The sequence below is a fragment of the Rhodnius prolixus genome, unplaced genomic scaffold (genome assembly GCF_049639745.1).
Source record: "Rhodnius prolixus isolate KJV_2025 unplaced genomic scaffold, Rpr scaffold_3, whole genome shotgun sequence".
Lineage (NCBI taxonomy): Eukaryota > Metazoa > Arthropoda > Insecta > Hemiptera > Reduviidae > Rhodnius > Rhodnius prolixus.
The window spans coordinates 42,486,212-42,510,047 of NW_027411603.1; the positions used below are offsets into that span (position 1 = coordinate 42,486,212).

The 23,836-nt window shown below is 30.9% G+C and overlaps 1 protein-coding gene and 1 long non-coding RNA gene across 27 annotated transcripts in view; one reads left to right on the forward strand and one right to left on the reverse strand.

The window, feature by feature from the left end:
- LOC141452868 (carbohydrate sulfotransferase 1-like) overlaps positions 1-23,836 on the reverse strand; it is a 42,785-nt gene that overhangs the window by 4,218 nt on the left and 14,731 nt on the right. For 7 of the 26 annotated variants that reach the window (XM_074125349.1, XM_074125347.1, XM_074125345.1 and 4 more), the window contains 8 exons: positions 22,717-22,790; positions 18,950-19,106; positions 14,678-14,811; positions 2,829-2,946; positions 1,509-1,668; positions 1,145-1,287; positions 676-911; positions 347-545 (listed from right to left, as the gene is read on the reverse strand). In XM_074125349.1, coding sequence (XP_073981450.1) covers positions 347-545; positions 676-911; positions 1,145-1,287; positions 1,509-1,668; positions 2,829-2,833 — 743 coding nt within the window. In that variant the 5' untranslated portion in view covers positions 2,834-2,946; positions 14,678-14,811; positions 18,950-19,106; positions 22,717-22,790. Of the gene's footprint in view, positions 1-346; positions 546-675; positions 912-1,144; positions 1,288-1,508; positions 1,669-2,828; positions 2,947-7,813; positions 7,974-8,441; positions 8,617-12,053; positions 12,327-14,677; positions 14,812-18,949; positions 19,107-20,386; positions 20,527-21,868; positions 22,095-22,716; positions 22,791-23,836 lie in introns of those variants that run through there. The other 19 variants (XM_074125337.1, XM_074125350.1, XM_074125351.1 and 16 more) reach the window with 14 other exon arrangements.
- Positions 14,843-20,433, forward strand: LOC141452874 (uncharacterized). The gene is made up of 3 exons (XR_012457671.1): positions 14,843-14,898; positions 20,072-20,211; positions 20,304-20,433. It is a non-coding gene; the product is annotated as an uncharacterized lncRNA (long non-coding RNA).

Sequence of the window (23,836 nt, forward strand, 5' to 3'; positions counted from 1 at the left end):
CCAGCTGCTCGCTCTAAGATTGTCCCTTCCTAGGAGCTTCTTTCAGCTTTCCGGTTATGGACAATGTTGTCTGTAAAGAGAGAAAACAGTCCAGAGGCCGGTCCAGTGCACTTAAAAAAGCTATGGGCGCTAATGAACTCAGATGAAACTTAAAAAAAAGTAATAACAGTTTTTTTTATACAGAGGAAAAATGAAATTCAACGTTATCACATGAGAAGATAAAAAGAATCAATCAAGGTACTAAAGATTAGCAACATAAGGAGAACCTTTATTCATTCTTGGAATTAATTATTAAAAACTAAAAATATTAATTAAATATTAATAGTTACTGTAAGTAAAACCTTACTTCGGATCCTCAAGTAAAGCTTCAATTAGATTGAGTCTCAAACGAACTAATTTCATCGATTGGAATGGAAAAATCGAACAAAATTTGCTTAAAAACTGCGGATTCCAACAGAGATGAGGATAAGATAGGCACTTGTCCCACAGTCTGGTATTGTGGGTGAACAGCCAATTATGGTCTTGTCCGTACAGCAGATAGTTATCTGAAAAATTAATTTGGCTTAAATTAATAAATGAATTTTATTATAAAGTGAGTCTGCTTATATTAAAAATAATGTTTACAGTAACTTTATTTTAAATATTAACAATCTATTACTGAAAAACAATACTGACCCATGTCGGTGTAATTGCAGTTGAGCAATTGATTGATATATCTAAGTGCCGTATTTGCAAGAGGAGGTCCTCTAACTTGGACGATTCCGTGGTCGAGCAATGGTTCATAATGATAATAATTTCCTGGTACACTATTTAATACATCTCCCAAAAATGTTGATCCTGAACGCCAAGTTGCTATTATTATAGATCTAATTGGTGTACCACCACTTTCAGGTACAAAATCTTTAAGATTTCTGAAAGAAATCAAAATTCATCAATGTAAAATAGGACCATCCCTTAGTCTTTTAGAAGCATACATTGTTATATGTAATATGCCACACACTATTATATAAGTTCACTGGTCATATGTGATATTTATCTTAAGAGATTAAAAAAGCAACGCTATTAAAGAAGCCACGTAAGGAAGATGATACTGTTGTAAGAATATTATTATCCATTTTATTCTTTTAAAAACTAGATTTCTTACTTTGCGGAAATATTAAACTTTCCGGCTGGGAAATGGTAATTTTTAAGCTCGGTAGCAATAATCTTTCTTTGTTGTTCCAAAACATCTTCAATGTCCCTTGTTACGTTAGCTGGTTCGCTTACCGCTTCACTTCCAGAAAGACTCTAAAAATTACGAAACATATTACATATAACATAATGTCTTAACAGTCGGAAAATCACCTTAAATTCAGATTATGGAATGAGAGCATGTGAGTTATGAAGTATTTCAAAATAAATAATTCTGGTCATAAAATAATCATAAATTTGACAAAACACATGGAAATGTTAATAGTTGATGATAAAAAAAAAAAATATCTAAACTGAAACAGAAAAGCTATCGTTACCTGTATGGATCTACCAACGCCAAGTAATGGAGCTGATGGTAACGTAGTTACTAAACTCTGACTAACAAAAAATGATATAAGGCACAAAATCGTGATCAGTCCGACTGCGTATGCTGTAAACTTCTTTCCACCCTGGTTATGCTCCCTGATTTTAATATATCTGCAAATAAGAACAGAAATACTACTTAGGAAGCAAGAACAAGTAACGAAAAAGGATGTTAGTATTTATTGATCCATTTGCTAACAAACATTTTTATTGTATGAGGAATCGAAATATGTATATTCACATTTCTAATTTATTATTAACCTATAACTGCATTTCCCCGACAGGTCTCTCATGGATAAAGGAATTTTTACCAATAAGAATCTGGCCAATAAAGATGAACCAGAATTAAATGGGAAATACCTTCAAAATATTCAATTACATTCTGGCACTTAAGAGACTATCTGTACAATTAAGTAACTCTATTGAAAACTCAATATTTAACAAAAGGGACAGATAAAGTAAAAGAACTTCCAAAACTAATAACTCGATGCTCAGCGTTGAATAAGTTAGTTTGAATTACAATTTCTGTTGAAATATAATCACATTTATTAAAAAGTAGGAGGCAGAAGACAAGACAAGAGCCAAGGAGTAGTCTATAGTTTCCAAGCAGAACTGACTCTCGACTATCTGAAGAGTATAAGCTGAGTTATATAAAGTCAACGAGCTATAAATAATTTACTCACTTGATATCCCAAACATTTGAATATCATGCATCTCTTGAGCACTCAGGTAAATATAGATGGAAATAACAGAAAAGTAGAAAATTGTAAAAAATATAAATAAAATTGGAAAGTAGTGGGACATTATTTCCAGAAAACATTATATCCAGAAAACCCTAACAATAGTTGTTTGAACAATTTCGTGAGAACGACTAGATAACAGTAGACAAGGTAAATTGTGGGAAAATTGCGAAAAAGTAATACACCGACACATACAACTAAACAGAATATACTTATTTCAATGGACCCCATTCTTTGTTAAAATTGTTATTATTATTATTTTTCTTTAATTTGAAGTGAAATTGCTTATCAGTGAGGCTCAAAACTTTGTCAAGAACTTTTAGTAACTGTCTTAGTCCGATATCTTCTAATTGTTCGAGTATATTGACTTTTTTATTTCGTGGAAAAGTAGAAAGGGTAACAAAATTAATGTTCAGCCCGTAGTATCATGTACTAGTCAAATAAACTGAGTAACAGTTTAAACTTTAAAAAAATAAATTCCTTATTTGCACCAAATAACTCCTCATAAATTTCAAGTGGAAATACTTTACTCACCTCATCTTTGTGAGATGTCTTCTTGGCTCGATTCTTCCTCCATGAGTTACTGTTCGGAATAGGACGGAAAAATGGACGGAATATTAGCGTTTCTTGCAAAAGGATGTGAAGTCATTCACTGCAAAAAAAAAGAAAAGCGAAACTCAAATTAACTTAAAAGTTAAAATAGTTAGAAAATAGTTACCCATCAAAATTTATGTTGCACATTTAACATTTTAAAATAATAATCAATTACATTAAAGTAGAGCCTTTCTACCAGAATCTACTGCCTCCTCAGTCTTTTTTTATTTTTTTGCGAAAAAATGTTTTTTTTTTCTAAGTAGTAATCATATTATGAGAATTTTCAACATTCACAATAGTAAGGGTTTACAAAGTTAGCAAGTTCACTTTCGGTCAGAAGTGTCACTCTTTTCTGAATTAGAACGGTTTAGTTTTTTTGTTTCAAATCTTCATTGAAACAAATAGTGCTAGCAACAAAGCAGCGAAGGCCCATGATAACGAATAATCGAATGTTTCTGATGAACTCATAGACATGGATTTGTAATTTATTTTTCTCTGATTCGAAGAATTAAGTTCAATCTAAAATTAGGTTCTTTAAATTTAAAATGCTCATAAACCAACACGAGTATTACTAATAACTTTGAATACTAATACTAATTACCTCAAAAATTAAATACTTTTTCCAATGTTTTTCGGGTAAAATATATTTATTATTTCTTAAATAGCATCTATTTTACCCATCCATTTCAATCTGAAATCATGTTTTTAGAACACCTCCAGTTCTATTTTAAATTTTTAACTTAAACATCGGATAGTTAGTAATTTAGGCCCTAACATTCTTTTTCCAGAATTAGTTCTAGTTCATTATATTTTGGTATAAGCTAATTCAATATTTATTAAGTAGAAAAATTTATAATTATTTCAAAGCAATTCACATTTCCAAATTCATTTGCTACATTTATTTTTGTACCCTTGTTTCTGGCAATGCACTTAGTATTACAAATAGAACAAATGTTGGTTTCCAGATGTGAATTTGCAATAAAAGATAAAATCGTGAAACAGGACAAGTAATTGTGTGGCAGGAATCAGCCTTTTAAAAACTTTCTTTAAAAATGACACACCCTAAACGCACTTCTACGAGTATATTCACCATGCTTATCACCAATGTTCCTAGAATAAAAATTCTTTTAAAAGGACCATTAATTTCTTAACATTATGACGTGTTAGTTTGTTTATATAATTCATAAGGTATTATCAACAATTAAGTATTATATTATTTTGTTTACCTGGGAGTTTGTTAAAAGACAAATTGAATGCTAAGACAAAAATCTATAGAAATGATACAAGTTATAAAAGTAATAAGTGAAAATAATTAAGTTGTGACGGTACTAGGTATGACCTCCTCGAGTTGAAATGTCATCCAGACGGGTTATTTATTAATTCTAATGGCTTTTAAAATATATTTATGAAGAATTCTATCTCTATAAAAAGATGACTCTTTATTTTTACAATTTTTAAATCTATCCACAATAAAATGAGAAAAGAACGAACAATAATACTGGAATATTAAAACCTCACAGTTTGATTGGTTACGCATTATTATCAAACGTTAATTTGCTTAAACATGTTGATTGCTAATAGATAAATGATAATGTAAATTGTAACTCAATTTATTTTAAGCTAATTTATATTTATTAAGCAAACTATCATATCATCTCGTAAACATACAGGAAGAAATATCGCGTAGAGTTAAAGAAATTCATTATTATATAATAAGTAGTATTATCGAGAATTGTGCATTCTAAAAAACATGTATTGCCTTAAACTGCAATAAAGCTAAATGTTAAAAGTTCAACTGCAAACATATTTTGTCTAACAGATTTATTTATTAATTTTTATTCCATCTCTCTCTCTCACCTCAAAGACAATCTTGTTCAATGAAGTTTTCTTGTTTAATGGGCTTTCTAACGGTATATCATTTTCCGTGTCATCAGAATCGAATTCGGACTACAACTTTCTGAGTAATAACCTTTTTATTGGAAAAAAGTAATGATTTTAGAAAAAAAAAATTAAAGTGACGTCACTCAAGAACGGTGGAAAATGTGAAGTTGGCCAATACGTCATTGAACTCCACTTTAGATGTACTACACACAGTAGGCCTATGGTCAATACTTACTGGTTCACCCTGCATATATATATATATATTTTAGAAAAATTGAATACAGGAGGATAGCAGAGGTACGCGAAACATTCGCCACTCTAAAAACAATAACAGAATTTAAAGAAAAAGTAACATATTCTGAATTTAAAAGTGCCAACAAAAACTAAAAGCTTGTTTTATTCTAAAGAGGACTGTTTCCTCTGATTAGGCATGTTTTACTATCAGTACGACCAAACTGGATGAGCTTCTTATTATAGAACGTAACGGAGGTTTCATAATCTTAACCAAAAGAGGAAAAATCGTTGTGAAATGATTGATTTTGACATTGTTTTTAAAAATAAACTATTGTCAGAAATAGTCAAGGTATTGTAATTGTTTTTTCGATAATATAATTCTTGTTGGAAAGTAATATTTATTAATTTTCGTCCTTCACGTAATAACTTCAAATTAATAACTGACGTTTAAAAGTCTGTAATAGGAAATAATTAATCTAATTAAAAATAAATGATGCAACAGCATGATTGTTTTGGCTGGCCCTGAAAGAGCATATGATTATCATTTCTACATAAACAAGAAAATCTAGCCTTGTCAATTTCCTGTCGCACAGCAGCCCGCAGCTGCTGAATGGCCGGGTGTGTACCTTTCAATAAGCTAGGCTTGAGTAATAATGCATGCGCACGATGGATGTCGTGCCAGTTCTGAATCTAGATAAAGTATAGCCACCAGGTCGACTGGATTTTGCCTTTAAGTTTGAAAGCACGCCATAACCTCATTCTAAAAACACATTCGCCTCCCCTCACCATCCTTAATAGTTGTTTAGTATGGTTTGTATAAATTGTTTGGGAACCAGACTCTACCTTCTACCAATTATTGATAATGTCTAGCTCGAAGAACTAACAATACCTAAAAGTCTTTCTTTATACTTCCTTGTTATTTTTTCGAACCGACTATTTATTTAATATTGTTAATTCCATTGAAACTGCAAGTAGGGTTAAATATTTAAATAGCTTCACATTTAACATTCACTTTCAAACAGAACTTTAAACAATGGAACAAATGAGTTGTGCTTCTATTTGTAGCTTAATGGGTTAATGAGAAAGATCTGCAAATAGTAACTGGCATCCATAAAACCTGACTAGGATTAAGAAACCCTCACAAGCGCAACTTTCATTTATTTCTAAACACTGTACTCGTAAATGTTTTGTTGCCGCACTGCAATGTTAAGATATGTCCATTATAATGGTCCGTTTTACTAAAGAAAAATGATATAAAAAATATAAATTAAAAAAAAAACAGTACTGGAAACAAACCAGTCCGTGCTGGCTAGAACTGCAGTGAATTTCTTTCAAAATTCTTTAAAGAGACTGTGAACAAAAGAAATTAATAATCATCTATTGATCTCTTCTACCTTTTTCCCAGAGTGCCTTCCAATTTTCCGGCTCTTTCCTCTCTGTTCGTCTTCACCGACATCTGCTATATTTTATCCCAGAAACTGGAATTGATGTTAATCATAATCAGGAGAAAAACTTAGCGGTTTTGTCTTCTCCACCACGGTTTCAATTTTCTATTTCTTGAGAATCTGAACTTCTGTCTTTACAATTGCCGAATAATAATCCAAACTACATTATCCACCTACTGGCCTATGTATCACCTTGAAATAATAACAGTACTGATGTAATAAGAGAACACTGTCCAAAGACTGACAGTGCTATGAAAAGGTACTTTGCGTTTCTCTTCTCAGGTGATTGCGCTTGTTTATATTCTTGTGACCGACAGGCATTTCAGCCTATAAAGTTGCGCAACTTTAGAGCAATAAAGGGTGCTTTATAAAACAAAAAATGACATCGGTAATTCAAAATTATTACCTTAAAATTGTAAACAAACACAATTAATTAAGTACAAATTACACATTCCAGATGTGTATTAAGTATTAAGGTCCGATAAGGAATGTAAGAATAGAAAGAACAATAAAAAGTGGAACGTAGTTTAATAATAATCGATACCATTTACCGTTTTAATAATAAATAGGTATAAAAACACATTATATAAAATGATCATGACCTAATAGTGTGATTATTTTATTGCGTCCAGATAGATGATTGAATCAGTGTTTAGGAAATATCATAGAAATATTCCACAACCTTGTATTACTGGTAAGAATGTAAATGTTCCATTTACTTTACAACTTACTAATAACGGTTACAGGATGTATCTATTTTTTTCCCCTCCCTTAAAATAATACTGTGTTCCCTTCTCAAAAATAAATAATAATAATTAGGGAAGAAAGAAGAATGCCAATTTCAGTTATTATTTTTATTTTTTGCAAAGCTTTCGACCTAGGGACTAGGTTATCTTCAGTGCTGTGGAACATATTTTACCTAGTCCCTAGGTTCACTAAAAGTAATGACTGAATTTGCACTACTCTTTTTTCCATTTGGATTAATGAATCAAGTCACCAAAAACGAAGAATAATACAACTGCTAACTGAAAGAATCCTAGTTCTGATTCTTCTGTCAACATAGTAAGAGAACTAATCATGTAATAATTCTATGATGGACGTATTTGTTTTAGTTTAGTTTCACTAAAAAACATTATTATCAGAAGCAAAACAAGTAAGAAATCTCTCTACCAAATTTGAGATTTTAATGACTTTGGAGGGAGGGAGCAAACGGATTTTAGATTTGGTATTATTGCCATGTTTTAACATGGCGTACATGTCCCAAATTAATCTTTCTTGTTAATGAACAAAGGTAAAGGAAGGCTGGTTTAAGGGGAAGTAGTATGATGTAATTTGGTCATAAAATGAGGAATGTGAAATACTAACATTACATTCATCGTTGAAACAACGAAAACATTAGTTGGAAAGTTCTTCAAGGTTGAATTAAGCACGGTACATATGATCCATTGAAGACAAGGCAGTTAAAGAAGTTAGCCCGAGGAACTGTATATTTTAACTGAACCTAAATTCGTGTTCGTTCACAACTCTGCAAAATAAAAATTACCCATATGAATGAGAACTTCTTAAAAGAATATTTAGTGTTAAAAGTATATTTTAGGGTTAAGAAGAGTTAGCAAATAATTTTTACCTACAATGGTTGAAACAACGGCTAAACAACTAATTTACATTCATTTTTATCAACCATAAAAGAATATTATTACAATTAAAAAAAGTTGTAATTAAAGTTATTTAAAATTATAGTTATGTTGTAATATATATGTACACAGAAAAGATGCCGTTAGCTGCAATATAATGGAAAATCTAGTTTTAAAACGGAATTTCGTTTTTGTTTCATATTTTTTTGGAGGACGATACCTTACTTTCACTGAAATAAGGTAATTAAGTAATTACTACATTATATTAAGTAATTAATATAAACTGGTATTAACCTAATAATAACCGGCCAAAACATTTGCCTAATTATCGAATGTTATTATTATAAAATTAGTTTTACCTATTTCACAAAAACTGGACATCTTATTGCAGCTTTTTTTTTGCGTTTTGTTTAAAAATTTGATTTGGTTTTCAAATTTGTTATTTTGCGAAAAAGTGATTAGTCCTTAACATCAGTAGTGTCCAACTAGGCGAAGAAGTATGCTTTTTGTTAAGATTTCTCGCCAGGAATATTTCTACAAAACATCAGCTAATGAAAACAAATAATATAATACAATATTAAAAGAAAATATCATCATTATATCAGAAAACTTCCAATCAAAACTAAAAAAAGATAACTATCTGAATTTAATTTATTTTTAATGGACCGTAAGATTTAATTTCCTAACGATTAGTTTTACCTAGAGAGATGATTATTGTGTTGAAAGTATATTTTCGTTTCTCTGTTAAATGTGCTTATGTTATTCATGAGAAGCTATTTGAAATAGATTACCTTTCACAGGTACATATTTTCTGTAATCGAAAACTGCTATTCGGGGGTTTCCTTGGATTTTCGAGAGAACTTAAAAATATAAGAATACTAGGGTTATAAGGTCTCGTTACCTAAGAAAGCACGATACTAAACAAAGGAAAGTGACACCGAATCACTCAGTTCAATTTACCTTAAATTATATATGCACGAAAACTTGCTTAATACTAAAAGTAAAACCTCCTTTGTAAGAGAAAGATTGTGTATATAAACATAGTGCACTAAACTTCTTGAAAAACACGCCCGTAGTGAACCTAGAGTCCGAAAAATACCATATACAATGTCCTTCAAAGACGAGCAAGTAAAATCCCTTAGGTTTTAGTTACATGGTAATGAGTTACATGGATGGAAAAATAAGTTTTATGATTAATCACGGTAAGAGGACTGTTCTAACTTTGCCCGAATTTAAAAGCCACAACATGCACTATTCAAACCAGTAAAAAAAAAGCTTCATTACGAGAAAGTTAATTATGCGGTTTCAGTGACTTTCTACTAGTTATCTTATACAACTACGCATAATTGCATTAGTCAAGTTTACTTAAAAGAAAGGAAAAGTTAAGAGAAGTAAGTGAAGGCTTTTACTTAAATGTGAAAAGTAACATTACATCCAAACAAATGGTAAACTTTGCAAATGATCTAATTCTACAATATCTATAAATGCCTAAAAAAGTTTACCAGCTAAACTTTAATTTTTTTTTTGTTCATCTTTTAATTAAAATAAACAGGTTTTATAAACCAAAATACAGTAAACCAAAAATTTTAAATCCAACGTTTTCAATGAAAACAAAATAACAGACGTGTTTAAATTAGATAAAACTCGACAATAAATCAAGGTAAACAACAATTTAATAATAATAAAAAAACAACCTAAATGTACCGCAATATTTTTAAATTCTTTATGAAATCCTTTAACTAGATTGCACATCAACTCGTTTCTCTTTCTCACCAGAGATCAAGGTTTCCATTTTATTTTCCATCCGACGCATCAAATTATACATGACATTTCTATTTCTAGTTTCTTTTCTTGAGATTATAAATGTTACCGTTTTAATATGTTCTAGTTTCACCTATTTTACTTCTCTTAAAATAATCTTTTATTATTAAATGAAATATATATATCACAACCCCAATCCTCCGCCTTTGTACATTGAGAAAAGTTTTTAGAACTCCATCATCGCTAATAGCCATGATTCTTAACAGATGTCCAGTCCAGCGAATACTATTTGAATTTAACGAAGGTAACAACATATGCGATCATTATACTCGAGTACGAGTTGGCCCTATTTAATTGCATCTCACTCCATTATGGAGCTTTTTAATAATTCAAAACTTATATTATATTCAAAACTTTTCTTTCGCACTTCAATTTCAGAAGGTCACCTTAGTTACTTCTAGTTTTGGACTTTATTTGAAGCTATACTCAATGATTGGCAAAACCTTCTTCTACGTATTAGACTCAACCCATCTCAGTCCATAATTGAGTTTGGTCTACTTTATCCCCAAATTTTAATTTTGTATCAGATCTGTCTAAATTAATAAAGCAAGCATTATGTTTATGTTGAATACGTAATTTTAGTAGTTCATTAAATCCTCGCTGACACGTGTTATATAAGTTATAAGTATATAAGTTTACGTACCAGATGTATAAAACACTAAAAAGAAACTTAGATGAAGTCCCTAACTAACGCTTTCATCAAAATTTTTTCTAAAAAAAGTTCTACCAAGTTTTAGAATTTACATTGTCAAAAATTACTTTCTTAAAAGACTTTTTTGAGAAAACTTTTAAAGTGGTTTATGGTATTTACACTAATTTCTGGTTAATAATAAGGTTGAATCGATTAATTTTTGTTTTTTCTAACCGCTCATTTTTCGTGCTGGTTTCAAAAATAACACAGGAAACAATAGAGTACAGTTCACTTCTACTGCACAGAATAATAGTGAGTCAATGTACCCAAATAGCAACATAATAACTATGTACTGTGTACGAATATTACAAAGACTTCGCCAGCTAAATAACAAACATTATTCTCCATTAAAAGAGCCAAATGCTTTAAGAGATCAATAAAACTAACTCTACATTCTAGATCTAGTTGTATAAATCATAGGTGAAGAGAAATATAGATGATAAGATAGCCAATCAAAATGCTAGGTAGGCATAGCTTCAGTAAACGAACTAAACAACCAATCAGAACAGCAATTTATTCGATGCTTTTCTACTCATTACTAGTGAATTGCTTCCCAATTATAGAGCTCGATTATAGAGGTTACGTCGGACAGGAAAAGAATATTGAGGTCATCATGAATGGTTCTCAATTGGATACATAGATGAGAGCATTGACAATTCATTGTGCGGAGGAAGTAAGACCACTTTTCAGAACCCGCACAGAAGGTAATAAGCTAGAATCCAAAAAAGCCGGTACATGATTCACAGACACATTGAAGCTTTAGTTTTATCGATTCCCTGAGTACATACACCATTATTCAAATGAAATGTTCCTCAGACAAAGGAATTTGTGAAAGTTTTCAACGAAAAAAAGAAACGAAATTTGGCCACTAAATGCGCAATGAGTTCTCCAGTTCTCAAGACAAGGAATGTTTCCTTTGTCTGAAACAATTACATAATTTCACCCAGAGAAATAAAAGCACAAATCTTTTATCACTTCCTTAATATTAGTAATGGCATCAGAGAGAACATCAATGTTAAATGTTGATTTATGGCTCACTTTGAAGGAACAATAAATCAGTATAAATGTTTTTGACCATTAGTATTAATAACAGAAGAGAAAATGTGGCGTGAACACGGCATCGTTAATAAAAAATTTCACAATTACTCTATACTAACGATCAAACACGTTAACACTAATATACGTGTAGTCGTATTTTAATCAATTATTATTGAGTACTCTTTTTATACTATTAGGACTGAATTTGACTACTAGAAGGCACTGCGATTGACTTTTACTCAAAGTTAAATCCATTTAATAAAATCTTATAACTAGTGCCACTTCAGTATATTAGTTTTTTCAAAATAACTTCTAGAATTTAAAAAAAAAAAAAACTAAATGCTTGTTACTAATCACTTTTATTTAATGCAAATTTTGAGGAAAATAATTTCAGAATTTTCTATGGAGGAAGTGAACTTACTCTTGCGTTTAAAGCGCCAGTTATGTGTAAATTCAGGATCTACTCCCTAATCAGAAATTAAACTTCATTCACTTTTGCTAATCAAATTAATCAGACATCTAGAATTAATGTGATCTCCTCATTTATAAATCATAATGCCAGGACATCTGTTTAAAGTTAATGACAACAGCACTGTAATATGTCCACTGGCTGTCTAATAACTGCCAAGAATTAATGTCATTTACAAGCAAAATGATAGATATTATAATAATTCAAGACTAGCACAACCCTGGCCTGAAAATAATTAATTCAAATTAATTAATAGTAAAATTATTAATAGTTTAAAGAGAAACATATTTTAAAGCTCTAGGCATATTATTAACATTACTTAATTCAGATCAATGACACGTAGCCCCACTGATCAATTAGAATTAGGTAATTTTTAAGATACTAGACTAGGCAAGACACTATTTCTATATTTAGACGGCAACTTTCGCTGTGCTACAATGATAACAAAGATACCAAGCGGTCATTTACATATATCACATTATCTAGCTCTCACCATCTACATTTATTTGTTATTTCAAGTCAATACGTTAGCAGAAATTCTTTATTTGAAACTTGTAACTTAGATTTGATAAACACCGTAAGATAAATTAGTTACGTTACTTCTGTTGCACATACTTTTTGGTAATTAATTCCTATTTAATTATTGATTATCGTTTTTGTTTGTGAGGCATTTATGAATGAAATAATTCAACCAACCTAGACTAATAAATTTCCTATTCCTAGCAAATAGATTTTTTTGTTGACATCCCAGTTAAAAATAGCGGAACAAGGTGGCGTACTGATTATTTCATCCTCTATAGATAAACACTATATTCCTCAGAATATTCTCTACATTTAACTAGTACTATAAAAATTACAACAATGCAATGGTTGATAATATGATCATAGAAAGAGCAGGGCCGATCAATAGATTTTTCAACTTTTCGGTTTTTGCCGGAATGTCCCTGAAAATATTTATAAATGAGAAATGAGGACATACCTGACAACATATACTACAAGGAAGATTTATAAAAATTAGAGATTTTGTTCAGTAAAAGAATTACCGCTCGAACTATTTGAACTTAAATCACTTACTTGTATACAAGGTGAGGAGATTTGCTATAGAAGAAGCCCACAAACCCACAATACACCCACAAAATATGTCCCCATTTATTTGCAGCACTTTTAATTCCCACATACGACCAGATTTTTCTTAATACATCCTGATTATCCACTTAGGTTTCAAGCTAGTAAATGTGAGGAGTTGTAAATATATGGGAGAGTTATTCATTTGTGTTCATCAACTTGTTTTGGACTTTACACAATATTTTTCGAATTCAGTTTGAATTTCTAACCAAATACAATTTCTGAACTTTGATGGTCACAGATTCCAGTAATTAATAGGTTTTTTTTTTTTTTATTTTAGAATTCCTTAGGGAGCTAGAACGAGAAGCACAAAAGAAAGGATCAATAATCGTATAGCGAGCTTTTTATAATATGGTCCACAACAATTACTGGCACGTAACCATTCTTGTACTTTATAGTGTCGAAAAAATTTTGAATAGAGTAACATTAAGAAGTAGAGTAAATGACTATTTCCAGTGCCGAATACCTATAAGAAAATGTGGATTAAATAAACGTTTTTTTCTTAATGTACTATATTTCAACTTCCTCCGTGGCTTCAATCTCAAACCTTTGGTACTATACTTTGGTAGTATTTGTAATCTTTAATATTCTGAATACTTTGAGAGAACCTAGAATGTAAAAAGTGACTAGCCAGATCTTCAGCGCTTTACAAATTCTCATAAATTAGGTATTCATATTAATTCTTATTAATGTTTATCGACGTTTAGTCCATACAATACATTGCTTTAGCAGTAGAGGAAGGCCTAACCATTCCCTCACGTCCAGAAGTGCAATTTTAATAGAAATTTCCCAGAAATATGTTACCAATAACATTTATTAACTAATATTTATACTTAGAGTAAAGAAAATAGCAGGATCAAACTGAAAATCCATTTCAGTGGAGTGCCATTTCCAACAGGCTGATTTTGTTCATATTGATTGCTATGTAAACAGTGGCACCTACCTACTTTACTTTATTTTTATTTTAAGTTACGTCAAAATATGAAATCATGGTCGCGCGGAGCTTTTTTCAATGAACTGCCGGCCACCGGACAGAGCTCTTTCGTTACAAACACTATCCATCACCTAGAACCGTGAAAAGCTCTTAGGAAGAGAAAATCTAAGGGCCAGCTGTTGGATACCCGAATCCGGAATCTCGGTGTAGGAATCGATTACCTCAAATTTATTATTAAAAAAAAAATCTTTGAATTGAGAATATTTATGAGATACATATTGAGAATTATGTTTGCAGTCTGCCGTTCGATCTACCCGCTTATACGATTGCCCTCACTGCTAGATATTAACACGGGTAATCGCAGTTCAAAAAAACAACAACAAAACGAACATTTTTTTCTTACTCAGAGAACCCAAAACATTTATTCATAAAAAAAAATTCCGGACATATAATTAAAATTACAATTCAACTTTTAGAAATAATTATTTTTTTTTTTTTAAACAAAAAAACTACTTACTGTCCAAGACGTGTAAAGGTTATACGAAAGTATAACATGCTTCTTTATAAGACTGTACAAGCGAGTCCTATTGTTCTACAGCACTACCAATGTCGAAGTATGTAGAGCAGAAAGGTCAACTGCGCAAAGCCGTACTATAAATACAAAGAAAACTTTATAAAATGGCAGTTCACAGAGGTAATAGCTTAAATATGTCACAATCGAAAATTGATCTTTAGAAGGTAAGGTAATTTGAGCAATTTAGATTTAAATTAGAGGGAAGACAATAAGCTAATAAGATATAAAAACGTATCTTGCAAAGGAAAGTCTTTGATTCATACTAAGGGTGAAATTATTTCAATAATAGGGCACTGGGTTAGATCGCGAATTTTCTCTCTAAAGTACAGTTAGTAGAATAAATTGAGTTATTCGCAGAATGAGTATGCAAAACAATGTATCAGACAACTCAGCTCCATTTCAAGATAAAAAATATTTGTAAAAAGAATAAAAGCGAACGTTTTCTTTTCTTGCGAAATATTTTGCGGTAGGCTCAGCCTTAGGAACAATATGAAGAGCTAAGCCCGTGCCTCCAACTCATTTGTAGTAGTCACAGTATCCGTATATTCCTTCCTTTCAATCGAAAAGAATAAAAAAATTATCAATTTTACTTACATGGCAAATCTGACAACAATAATAAACTCCTTGCTATTTGCCATTAAATATTATTTATATAGATATTTGCGAATGAATCAAACTGGATCATGCTATGTTGTTAAAAACACGCAATATTATCATACCATAATATAAGGTGTGCGAATTTATATTAATAATTCACGCGGGTCACAGCTGGCCTCCTCATTTCATTCGTTAACCTTTAATAAGTTAAATGTCAGAAAAGAAAAAAAAAAGAAACTTTCGTTAAATTAAAAAAAAATATGTATATATATCATTGAAACCGAAGTAACCCCAATGGACTTGATTTAGAAGCACCATTGATGCGGATTGGTTCAACAGAAAAACAGTTCTCACAGAGAGAATTCCACAACCTTCAAGTCGATTCCGTAAAATACTTTAATATTGGAGCGATTAAAGATGTTTATCTATTATTTCGAATTTTACAGAACTATTGCCAAAATGTCAAATTTCAAAGATCACAATAACACTTAGTTATATGTTTAGCCATAGTTTGTCTAACGAATTCCGTAGAGTTAATTTTTCAAAAATAAAATCAATTTACACTAACTACATCCGTTGAAGATGTTGAAGAACAGAAAAGTGAACGGAAAACGGTTATTAATCTGTCGACTATGGGTGGTATATCTTTTTCTATGGAGATCTATCGCTTTTCAATTAAATACAGCCATAAGGGCGCTTGCAATTGACACGGTATCTTTTCATACAACTAACCTACTAAATAAGGTGGACTACTTGATATTCGTCATGCCTCCTAGATACCTAAACCTGATTTGTAAACAATATGTACAGGACCTAAATACAAGGAAATAATCTAATCTAAAGAAACACCCTCAAGCTATAAATAGACGCATACTCTATAACCATACTATGCCCACTCAATGTTCTCAATGAATTCAACCACAGCCTGTAACATTTCGATTTGTAAGAAAAAATAAATCTTAATACCGTAAAGGGCCACCCAGATATAGGTACAATGTTCTAAAAAGAATGTTCTATCTTTATTGCATACTGAACAGTCCATAGTTATATGGTAGCCTCTACTTTAGATTAGTTGCAATTGGCATTCTCTGGCCAATTCTGAGCAGGTACACTCCACAAACAACATGTTCTGTCCTCAACCTGCTTGACACAATTACATCATGCTATCTAATTGTCTACCCATTATGTGATACCTGTTTCCAGTTTAACAGGTTGATTTTATTTTTTGAGATGCGCTGCAGAATAAAATGGGCGAAAAAAGGATGGTATGCTGCCCAACCACAAACGACAAAATAAAAAAATCACTTGTTCCAAAGAAAGAACAACAAAACAACTAAGATGAATTGTTAACGGATTTTTCTAACAAAGTTTCCATCCAACTTCCGCATATGTTTTTCTTTCTCTCTCTCTGTCTAGCTCGGCACAAACATTCTATGTGGTAAATTTGTTGACAACAAACTAACCGTGAATAAGTGGTTTTTCATAGTTGTAATGGATGTAACAGTATGACATGCGCAGTCATCATCCTCCTCCACCAAACTGGCAGGTCATCAAAAAACCATCAAACTGGACTATTCAGAGACTGGTAGTTTTTCTAAGAAATGTCCTTCAAATGTACCGTAATAGAATTGCTATCTAGTTTATAAAATGGGGGAAAAAAAACTTATTTCATTCTTAATTGTCGCAAACAAACACGCTGTAGAAAATATTTTTGAAAAATCACTATGCCCATTATTGAAAGGGAAATTTATCAAGACAGTTTCTTTTCTAAATACAATTACTGGAAAGAAATTATGAAACGATGAGCAGTTTGTAAACAGAAAATATACAAGAACTACAAACTTATAGATTTTAGACAGACATATGTGTAACATATGGAAGTATATGAATGTTTGGAGACGTTCTCAGCCCTTAAATAGAGAATTGCAAATAAAAACAAGGCTCTGTTCTAGAGAGTACAAGATTTTAATTCACAGAATACGAATCTACAGCTGCTAGCCCATGGATTTCTCTCTTCCTAGGAGCTTCTTACAGCTCACTGTTCTACGTGATGAATTGACTTTAACGAGAAAACACTAACCGGAGACCGGCAGTGTACTAAAAAAAGCTACGGGCATCTATAAATTAAAAATCTTTGATGACACTTTTAAAGAAAGCCCCAAAACTTAAAAATCACATCAAGAAAACAAAGAAAGCTATTTCCTTTGATGGATTTTGTGACTAAAATCTTTACATAAGATATAACTATTGCACCAAAATGGAATGCTTTGTTAGACCTTACAATTTTTTTTTTTTTAAGTATTTCTAGCAAATCACACAAACCATTTTGTTAAAAATATTATTTCCTATTTAGAAATGCTTAGTACATGTACATTCCAAAAACCGTAATTTCAATAATTTGATGCAATCACAATAGTACCTTACATACTAGGTAAAAAAAAATTAAAATGAAACGAAATAATGAATCTTCTACAAATTACAGTGTAGTACCTACAATCAAATCATCTTAATACCTTTATTGTAAAGGATTCCTGTTCGTAATCCTGAGGAATCTGTACACATATCTAATAGGAGAATCCAAACACTAAATGCTAATCCACAAAATTTCCTATTAACATAAATAACATTAAACAAAAAAGTCACTCCGTCTACAAGCTACTTTCCATTCTTTTGGGCGAAAATGTATATATATAGAAACTTTATTAAAACTGTCAATTAACTCAGTGATGAGAGTAACAGATTATATCCAATGGATGAATGGATCACTGAAACAAATACGAGTCACTACGTTATAAAGGTGAAAAGACTTCCAAGGCCATTTATATCTAAGATCATATTAAAGAAAATAACGTTGTTTTCGTCCAGTTTTTGCACAGGTTTTATGGAACTACCAGATAATCAATTTAACCTTGTTGTAGGATTAATTAAATTAACCATTCTCACAATGTGATTATCATCAACTTGCCTAACAATAACTTTTATCTGTTTACGATTTTCTCTTCCTCGAGGGAATTTGGTCAACCTGTAATGATTTATAAAATAGGATAAAACTTGAAATATAGAAAATAGCCTCGACTTCTGTTTGTGCGAAAAGCTGTTGTAAACAATCTAAAATTAACTCCAAAATTCTTCCAAAAAAACTAAACTTCAATCGTTTAAAAGAAGTTCCTGACACATTGAATATCTTATCTTTCAGGGTAACTTTTAAAATTATCCAATTTAACAAAGTTTCAACAGACACTACAGAGTATTAATTGATCTGATCAATTAACAATGTAGGATATTGTGATCAACGAATGGAAATTTTTTTCCCCAGTTTAGTAAGTCAAGGAGAAGGCAAGAGGAGAAATCAGTTTTCTTTGACTTTCTGAAATTATGTACGTAATATCTCTGAAATTGTAATTAGTTACCCAAGTGTGAGAATTTATTAAAGGGCACTTTCTGCACTTTGATTTTTCTTGCTCAGAAAGCAAGAATGTTATTGGACAATAATTTTGTGCACAGGCAGGTTTTGAGGTCTGATTATCTGAAGCTGAACCAAAGTTTATGACATTTTTTTTTACCATCTGTCTCATTTTAAACAATATACTTATTAAAAATTCTTGATAAAATACTCACGCGATATGAGGTGTTTTGAAAGTACTTGTCAATCTTGGCCTTAGCTTTTATGTGATGTATTAATTATGATTATATTTTGAAGTTTGTTAGCTACCCGTCTCTGTCCATCAATGTGATCGATAGTTGCTCACGATATGTAGATAGATGTAAATATTGCCTGAAAAGATATTAATATTAATTTAATCCCACATATTAATAACAATTTTTTAGTTCAGTTTCATCATTCCATTTTACTCATTCATCTTTAGATAGGATCACATTAAATATATAGTATACTAGCATTCAGAGGTTGATAATGTTTGCAGTATATTTACAAATAGAGAAACCATAAGTTATACTGAATATTAGTTTTAAAGTAAAACCTGAAGTAGCAGACACTATTCCCACAACGTCGTTAGTATACTAATACATTCCCTTGCACTAGTTACGAGCAAAATTATAGCTGGATAAACTTTAAAAAATAAAATAAAATGAGGGCGATAAGATAATCGATGAATTTGTTTTATTATGAAGAGAGGTAAAGTAAATGAAAATTAAATATTTGAGTAGGATTAAGTTTTGTCTAAGGGCTCATTTCTTTTTTAATTATTTTTAACAGACAATCCTCCAAAGTCACATCGCCAAATGGTAGACTTCACTTTTTCATCATGCAAAGAAATGGGAAGAGCAGACAGACAAATTACACATGAGAGTCGACAGATGGCCAGAGAGGGACACAAACATGGTGAACATATAAATTCTCTTAACTCTCATGGGTATACTCATTCTGAGAATTACAATAGAGGAGCCAAATCCCTAGTTCAGAAATAGACCTATCACTTTAAAAATAACCAGACAAACAACGTCACATTTATGAATGGGTATGTAAAGAAGGGATGCTTTACTTTTTCTTCTAGGTAGATATGGGTTCTATCTTTCAAAATAAATTTCCCAATTTTTAATCAGGAAAGGAATTAAGCTGAAAGCACGCAACTCAGATAGTAAATTAAATCACTTATCACGAAACAATTCCCTCTAAAAGTCAATTCGGTGTAATGTACGGTATTACAAAATGTATAATGATACTAACCTCAAAATATGTTACCTCAAAATACTTTATTGAAGAAAATTTATAAAATCTAGTTAAAAAGTCAGTAGTGGAAGAGAGTCACTGTTACCTCGAGGAAGTCATGGAGAAGAAATGAAAGAGGCTGCAGAGAAATTATTTCTTAAACCAAATGAACTTTGAAAAAGCCATTTTTTCCACCAATATTAGGCATTAGGTAAATATTTATTTTGATTAGATTAATATTAGGTAAATTGAGGCTTAGAAGCCAACAGTATCAGTGAATACTAATTTGTTGGTTATTTTCAGCCCTCGCAAACAGTAATGGTAATTGCACAAACTCAACAAAATCATAATGAATAAATAGTTATAAAGTCATGTAAGTAGCTCACCAAATTCTTAGTTTTCATGCATTCCATACGAAATAAAAATATCTCCAGCTAACTGAAATTCTTTTCATGGAAATTAAGTTCAAGATGGAAATTATTTACGACTGCAGAAGATGAATAAGAAAACATCAAACTAGTCTGGTATCTATAATAGAAAACTACCTGGTAATGTCTAAAAACCTACACTGACACTAATAAGAAGCGCATTGTTCACAAAGAATTATGTAGATTTGTCGAAATAAAATAAACATCGGAAATAAATGAAATCAAAGTGAACGTAATATCTTAAAGGAAAGTAAGATTTGGCCCCGAATCAAATAAAAAAGAAATTTGAAACTGAAGTTGGTTACCTTGAAGTGAAGCCACATATTTTGATTACGTACGCTGATTATCTTGCAAGAATAAAAGGAGAGTTCTCTGTAGGATTTCAGGGACAGTGAATGTTCTAAAGTGTAATTTTGTTTCTGATATTAAATATACAGCGACATATATTAATTACATAAGGTTATATAAACAGTTTCTTCTATTTTTACATACAAAATTTTAAAAACTGGATATTAGTACCAAATAATTTTTTTACAAAATCAAGGACGCAGGAAATAAACCCAAAGCCAATTAATACAAAATAAAAATGAAACAAAACTAAAGCGAAAGGAAAAAAATGAATGAAACAAATATTTTTCCTGATAACGTAACTTTGAAACTAAGAAAAACAAGGTTTAGCACTACCTTCTTAAAACGCAACTAAATGTATATAAATTATAATTATATATAAAAGAATGTTAAGAAGTTGCACAGAAATGGAATGTTGCAGACTGCATCACACGTCACTATATAAACTGACAGATCAATTGGAAGATGTGTCGGGAAAAAATTTAAATAAATAAATAACTAGTTATTACGTTTATTAATCTCTATCTTGAACACGTCTGAAACTTCAAATCTGATTAATTTGCGCGAATTATTTTTTCCACAACTAATTGCAAGATCTACAAATAGCATTTAAATTCATTAACAAATCTTGCAAAAAAAAAATCTACAAAAGATATAACAGTATATGTGCCTGTACGATATGAGATGCATTTTAATATCTCACTGAATGAGACGAATTTTAATCAAACTGTATACTGTTAAATACCGTTAAAATTCTTTGAATGATTTTCTCTATCTAAACATTTTTAAAACATAAATGATGTATGCTTATCTGTTCAATACACGAGCCTGTTGTAGCATTGTTTTTTCAACTTTATTTACATCCATTACTGCCTTTAATAAAAATGATTCTAAGAAGGTTATAAATTCTAAAGATAGAAGTCCCTTCGTCAACTTGGAAAGCTATTAGATAGACCTTCTAATATCAGATCACTAATAATTACAGGGATTTCTAAGTGAAGTTATTATCTCATTCAAATTTATTCTACACGCTAAAGGAACAATGCAATTAAAAAAAAAAGCAAACAAAATATTATGTAAAACACTATTAACCTTTTCTAACCAATTATGTTTTCACATTAATAAACTTTTTTCGGACTCATTTCAAAACCAAATTTAAAAAATCACGATATAATGAACTTTTAAAATCATCAAAATAATGCGCAGACAATTTTTAAATAAACTTCGTGAAAAATCAGATAGCGATTAAAGAATAATTTTATATAATACACGAAGTTAAGGATAAAAATTTGAAATACTGTATCTAATTCTATCACACAATAGACTACACAACAGTAGGAGGAAGTTCGCCAATAAATAACTGAAGAGGAGAACTGGGTGAGGTATAGAGGAGCTGCTGTGATCATTCAAACATATTTCCGTACAAACCCATTTCCACTAAACCTTGAAATGTATAACACAACTCCGTTCTGTAAACTAACAGACCTTCCGGTATAATATTGTAACATGAAAATAGTTCATACTTCTATACAATGTTCAATAGTAGAGTAGTGATATCAATCTTGGGTACATCCTGTATCTGTTAACAAGAGTCTCTCTTCAGCCTTCCATTATAAACGATACCATTCTAAATATTCCTATTATTCGAACAAATTCCCATTATTATATTATTATTATCAGGAACATTTATGATATTCTTATTATTCATCTGAGATCATTATATAGCATAAATAGAAACTAAAAACTATTCCGATAGGGTACTAAAAACAATTCTAATATAAAATATTAATCTAGCCTAAAATTTGCAATATAAACGGCAGCCGAGAGGTAAGAAGTGCGGCCCGCAAAAATACTGTAAAATGTATTGCTATTTCTATTCCCAGTCTAGGAAACGGATTTTAATTAACGTTTTAATTGAAAGAACTAAGTAAAGTACGAACCAAAACACTAATAGTAAGTTAGATCTCCGCCTCCGTCCACGGATACCTGATAGGTACTTGAATATAAAGCCTACCTGAAAAAATAGACATTACATTTTTTTAACTATAAATTATAGATAAAAACTAGAACTTATAGAAAAACTTACTTATTACTTTTTTAAAAACTTGTTTTATTATCATTATTACTGCAGATATCAGCAGTTAAAAACTGCGCCTGAACTTACTTAGAACGTAGCCGAATAAATCATTAAATAAATAATTTAAAATAAATGTGATATTATTTATTTAAACTTTCAAGATTAATGAAAATCACAGCACAAAAACACATTGGTAAAATGTTTTAAACAAAAGTAATTGTCATTTGGGAGTATACTGGTTGATAATTGAAGTATACGAAAAGGCGAATCTTATCGTGAATAACAAAATGATACTTTGTAAATGAATGCCAAGAGTATTGAACTTTGAAATCTATGGTCTCTTTAGACAAAAAAAAGTATGCATCTTAAAGTTAAAAGAAAAATTAATTATAATTTTGAGTTTTTGGCCGTTAGATTTTCTCTTTCTAGGAACTTCTTATGACTGATTGCCCCAGGTTCGATTATCCGATGGACAGTGTTATCTGTAACGAGAGAACTCTGTCCTGAGGACGGCAGTGCATTGAAAAAAGCTACAGACGCCAATGACCTCAGATGTTGACGCACCTTAAATAAAAAAAAAATACTTATTTTGTCTTTTTATTTATATTTGTTAATAAAGATGCGTCAACGACTGAAGACATTGGCGCCCGAAGTTTGTTTCAGTGCACTGCTGGTCTCCGGACATCTTTCTCATTGTTATCTACAACAATGTTGCATCACTGGAAAGTGAGTTGTAAGAAGCTCCAAGAGAGAAAAAAATCTAAGAGGCAGCAGCTGGATTCAACCCGAGATCTTCGCGTAGCAATCCAATAAGCAAACTACAGAGTTAATTTATTTTCTAAACTATAATTGTTGTCTGATAAATTACCAGATTAAAAAGAAACTTTTTAAGATGATTACTATTATGATACAGAAACTTACGCCGATGTGTGCAGTTTGCTTCCAGTACTGATATTCGAATAGAACCTACGAATCGGCGAAGT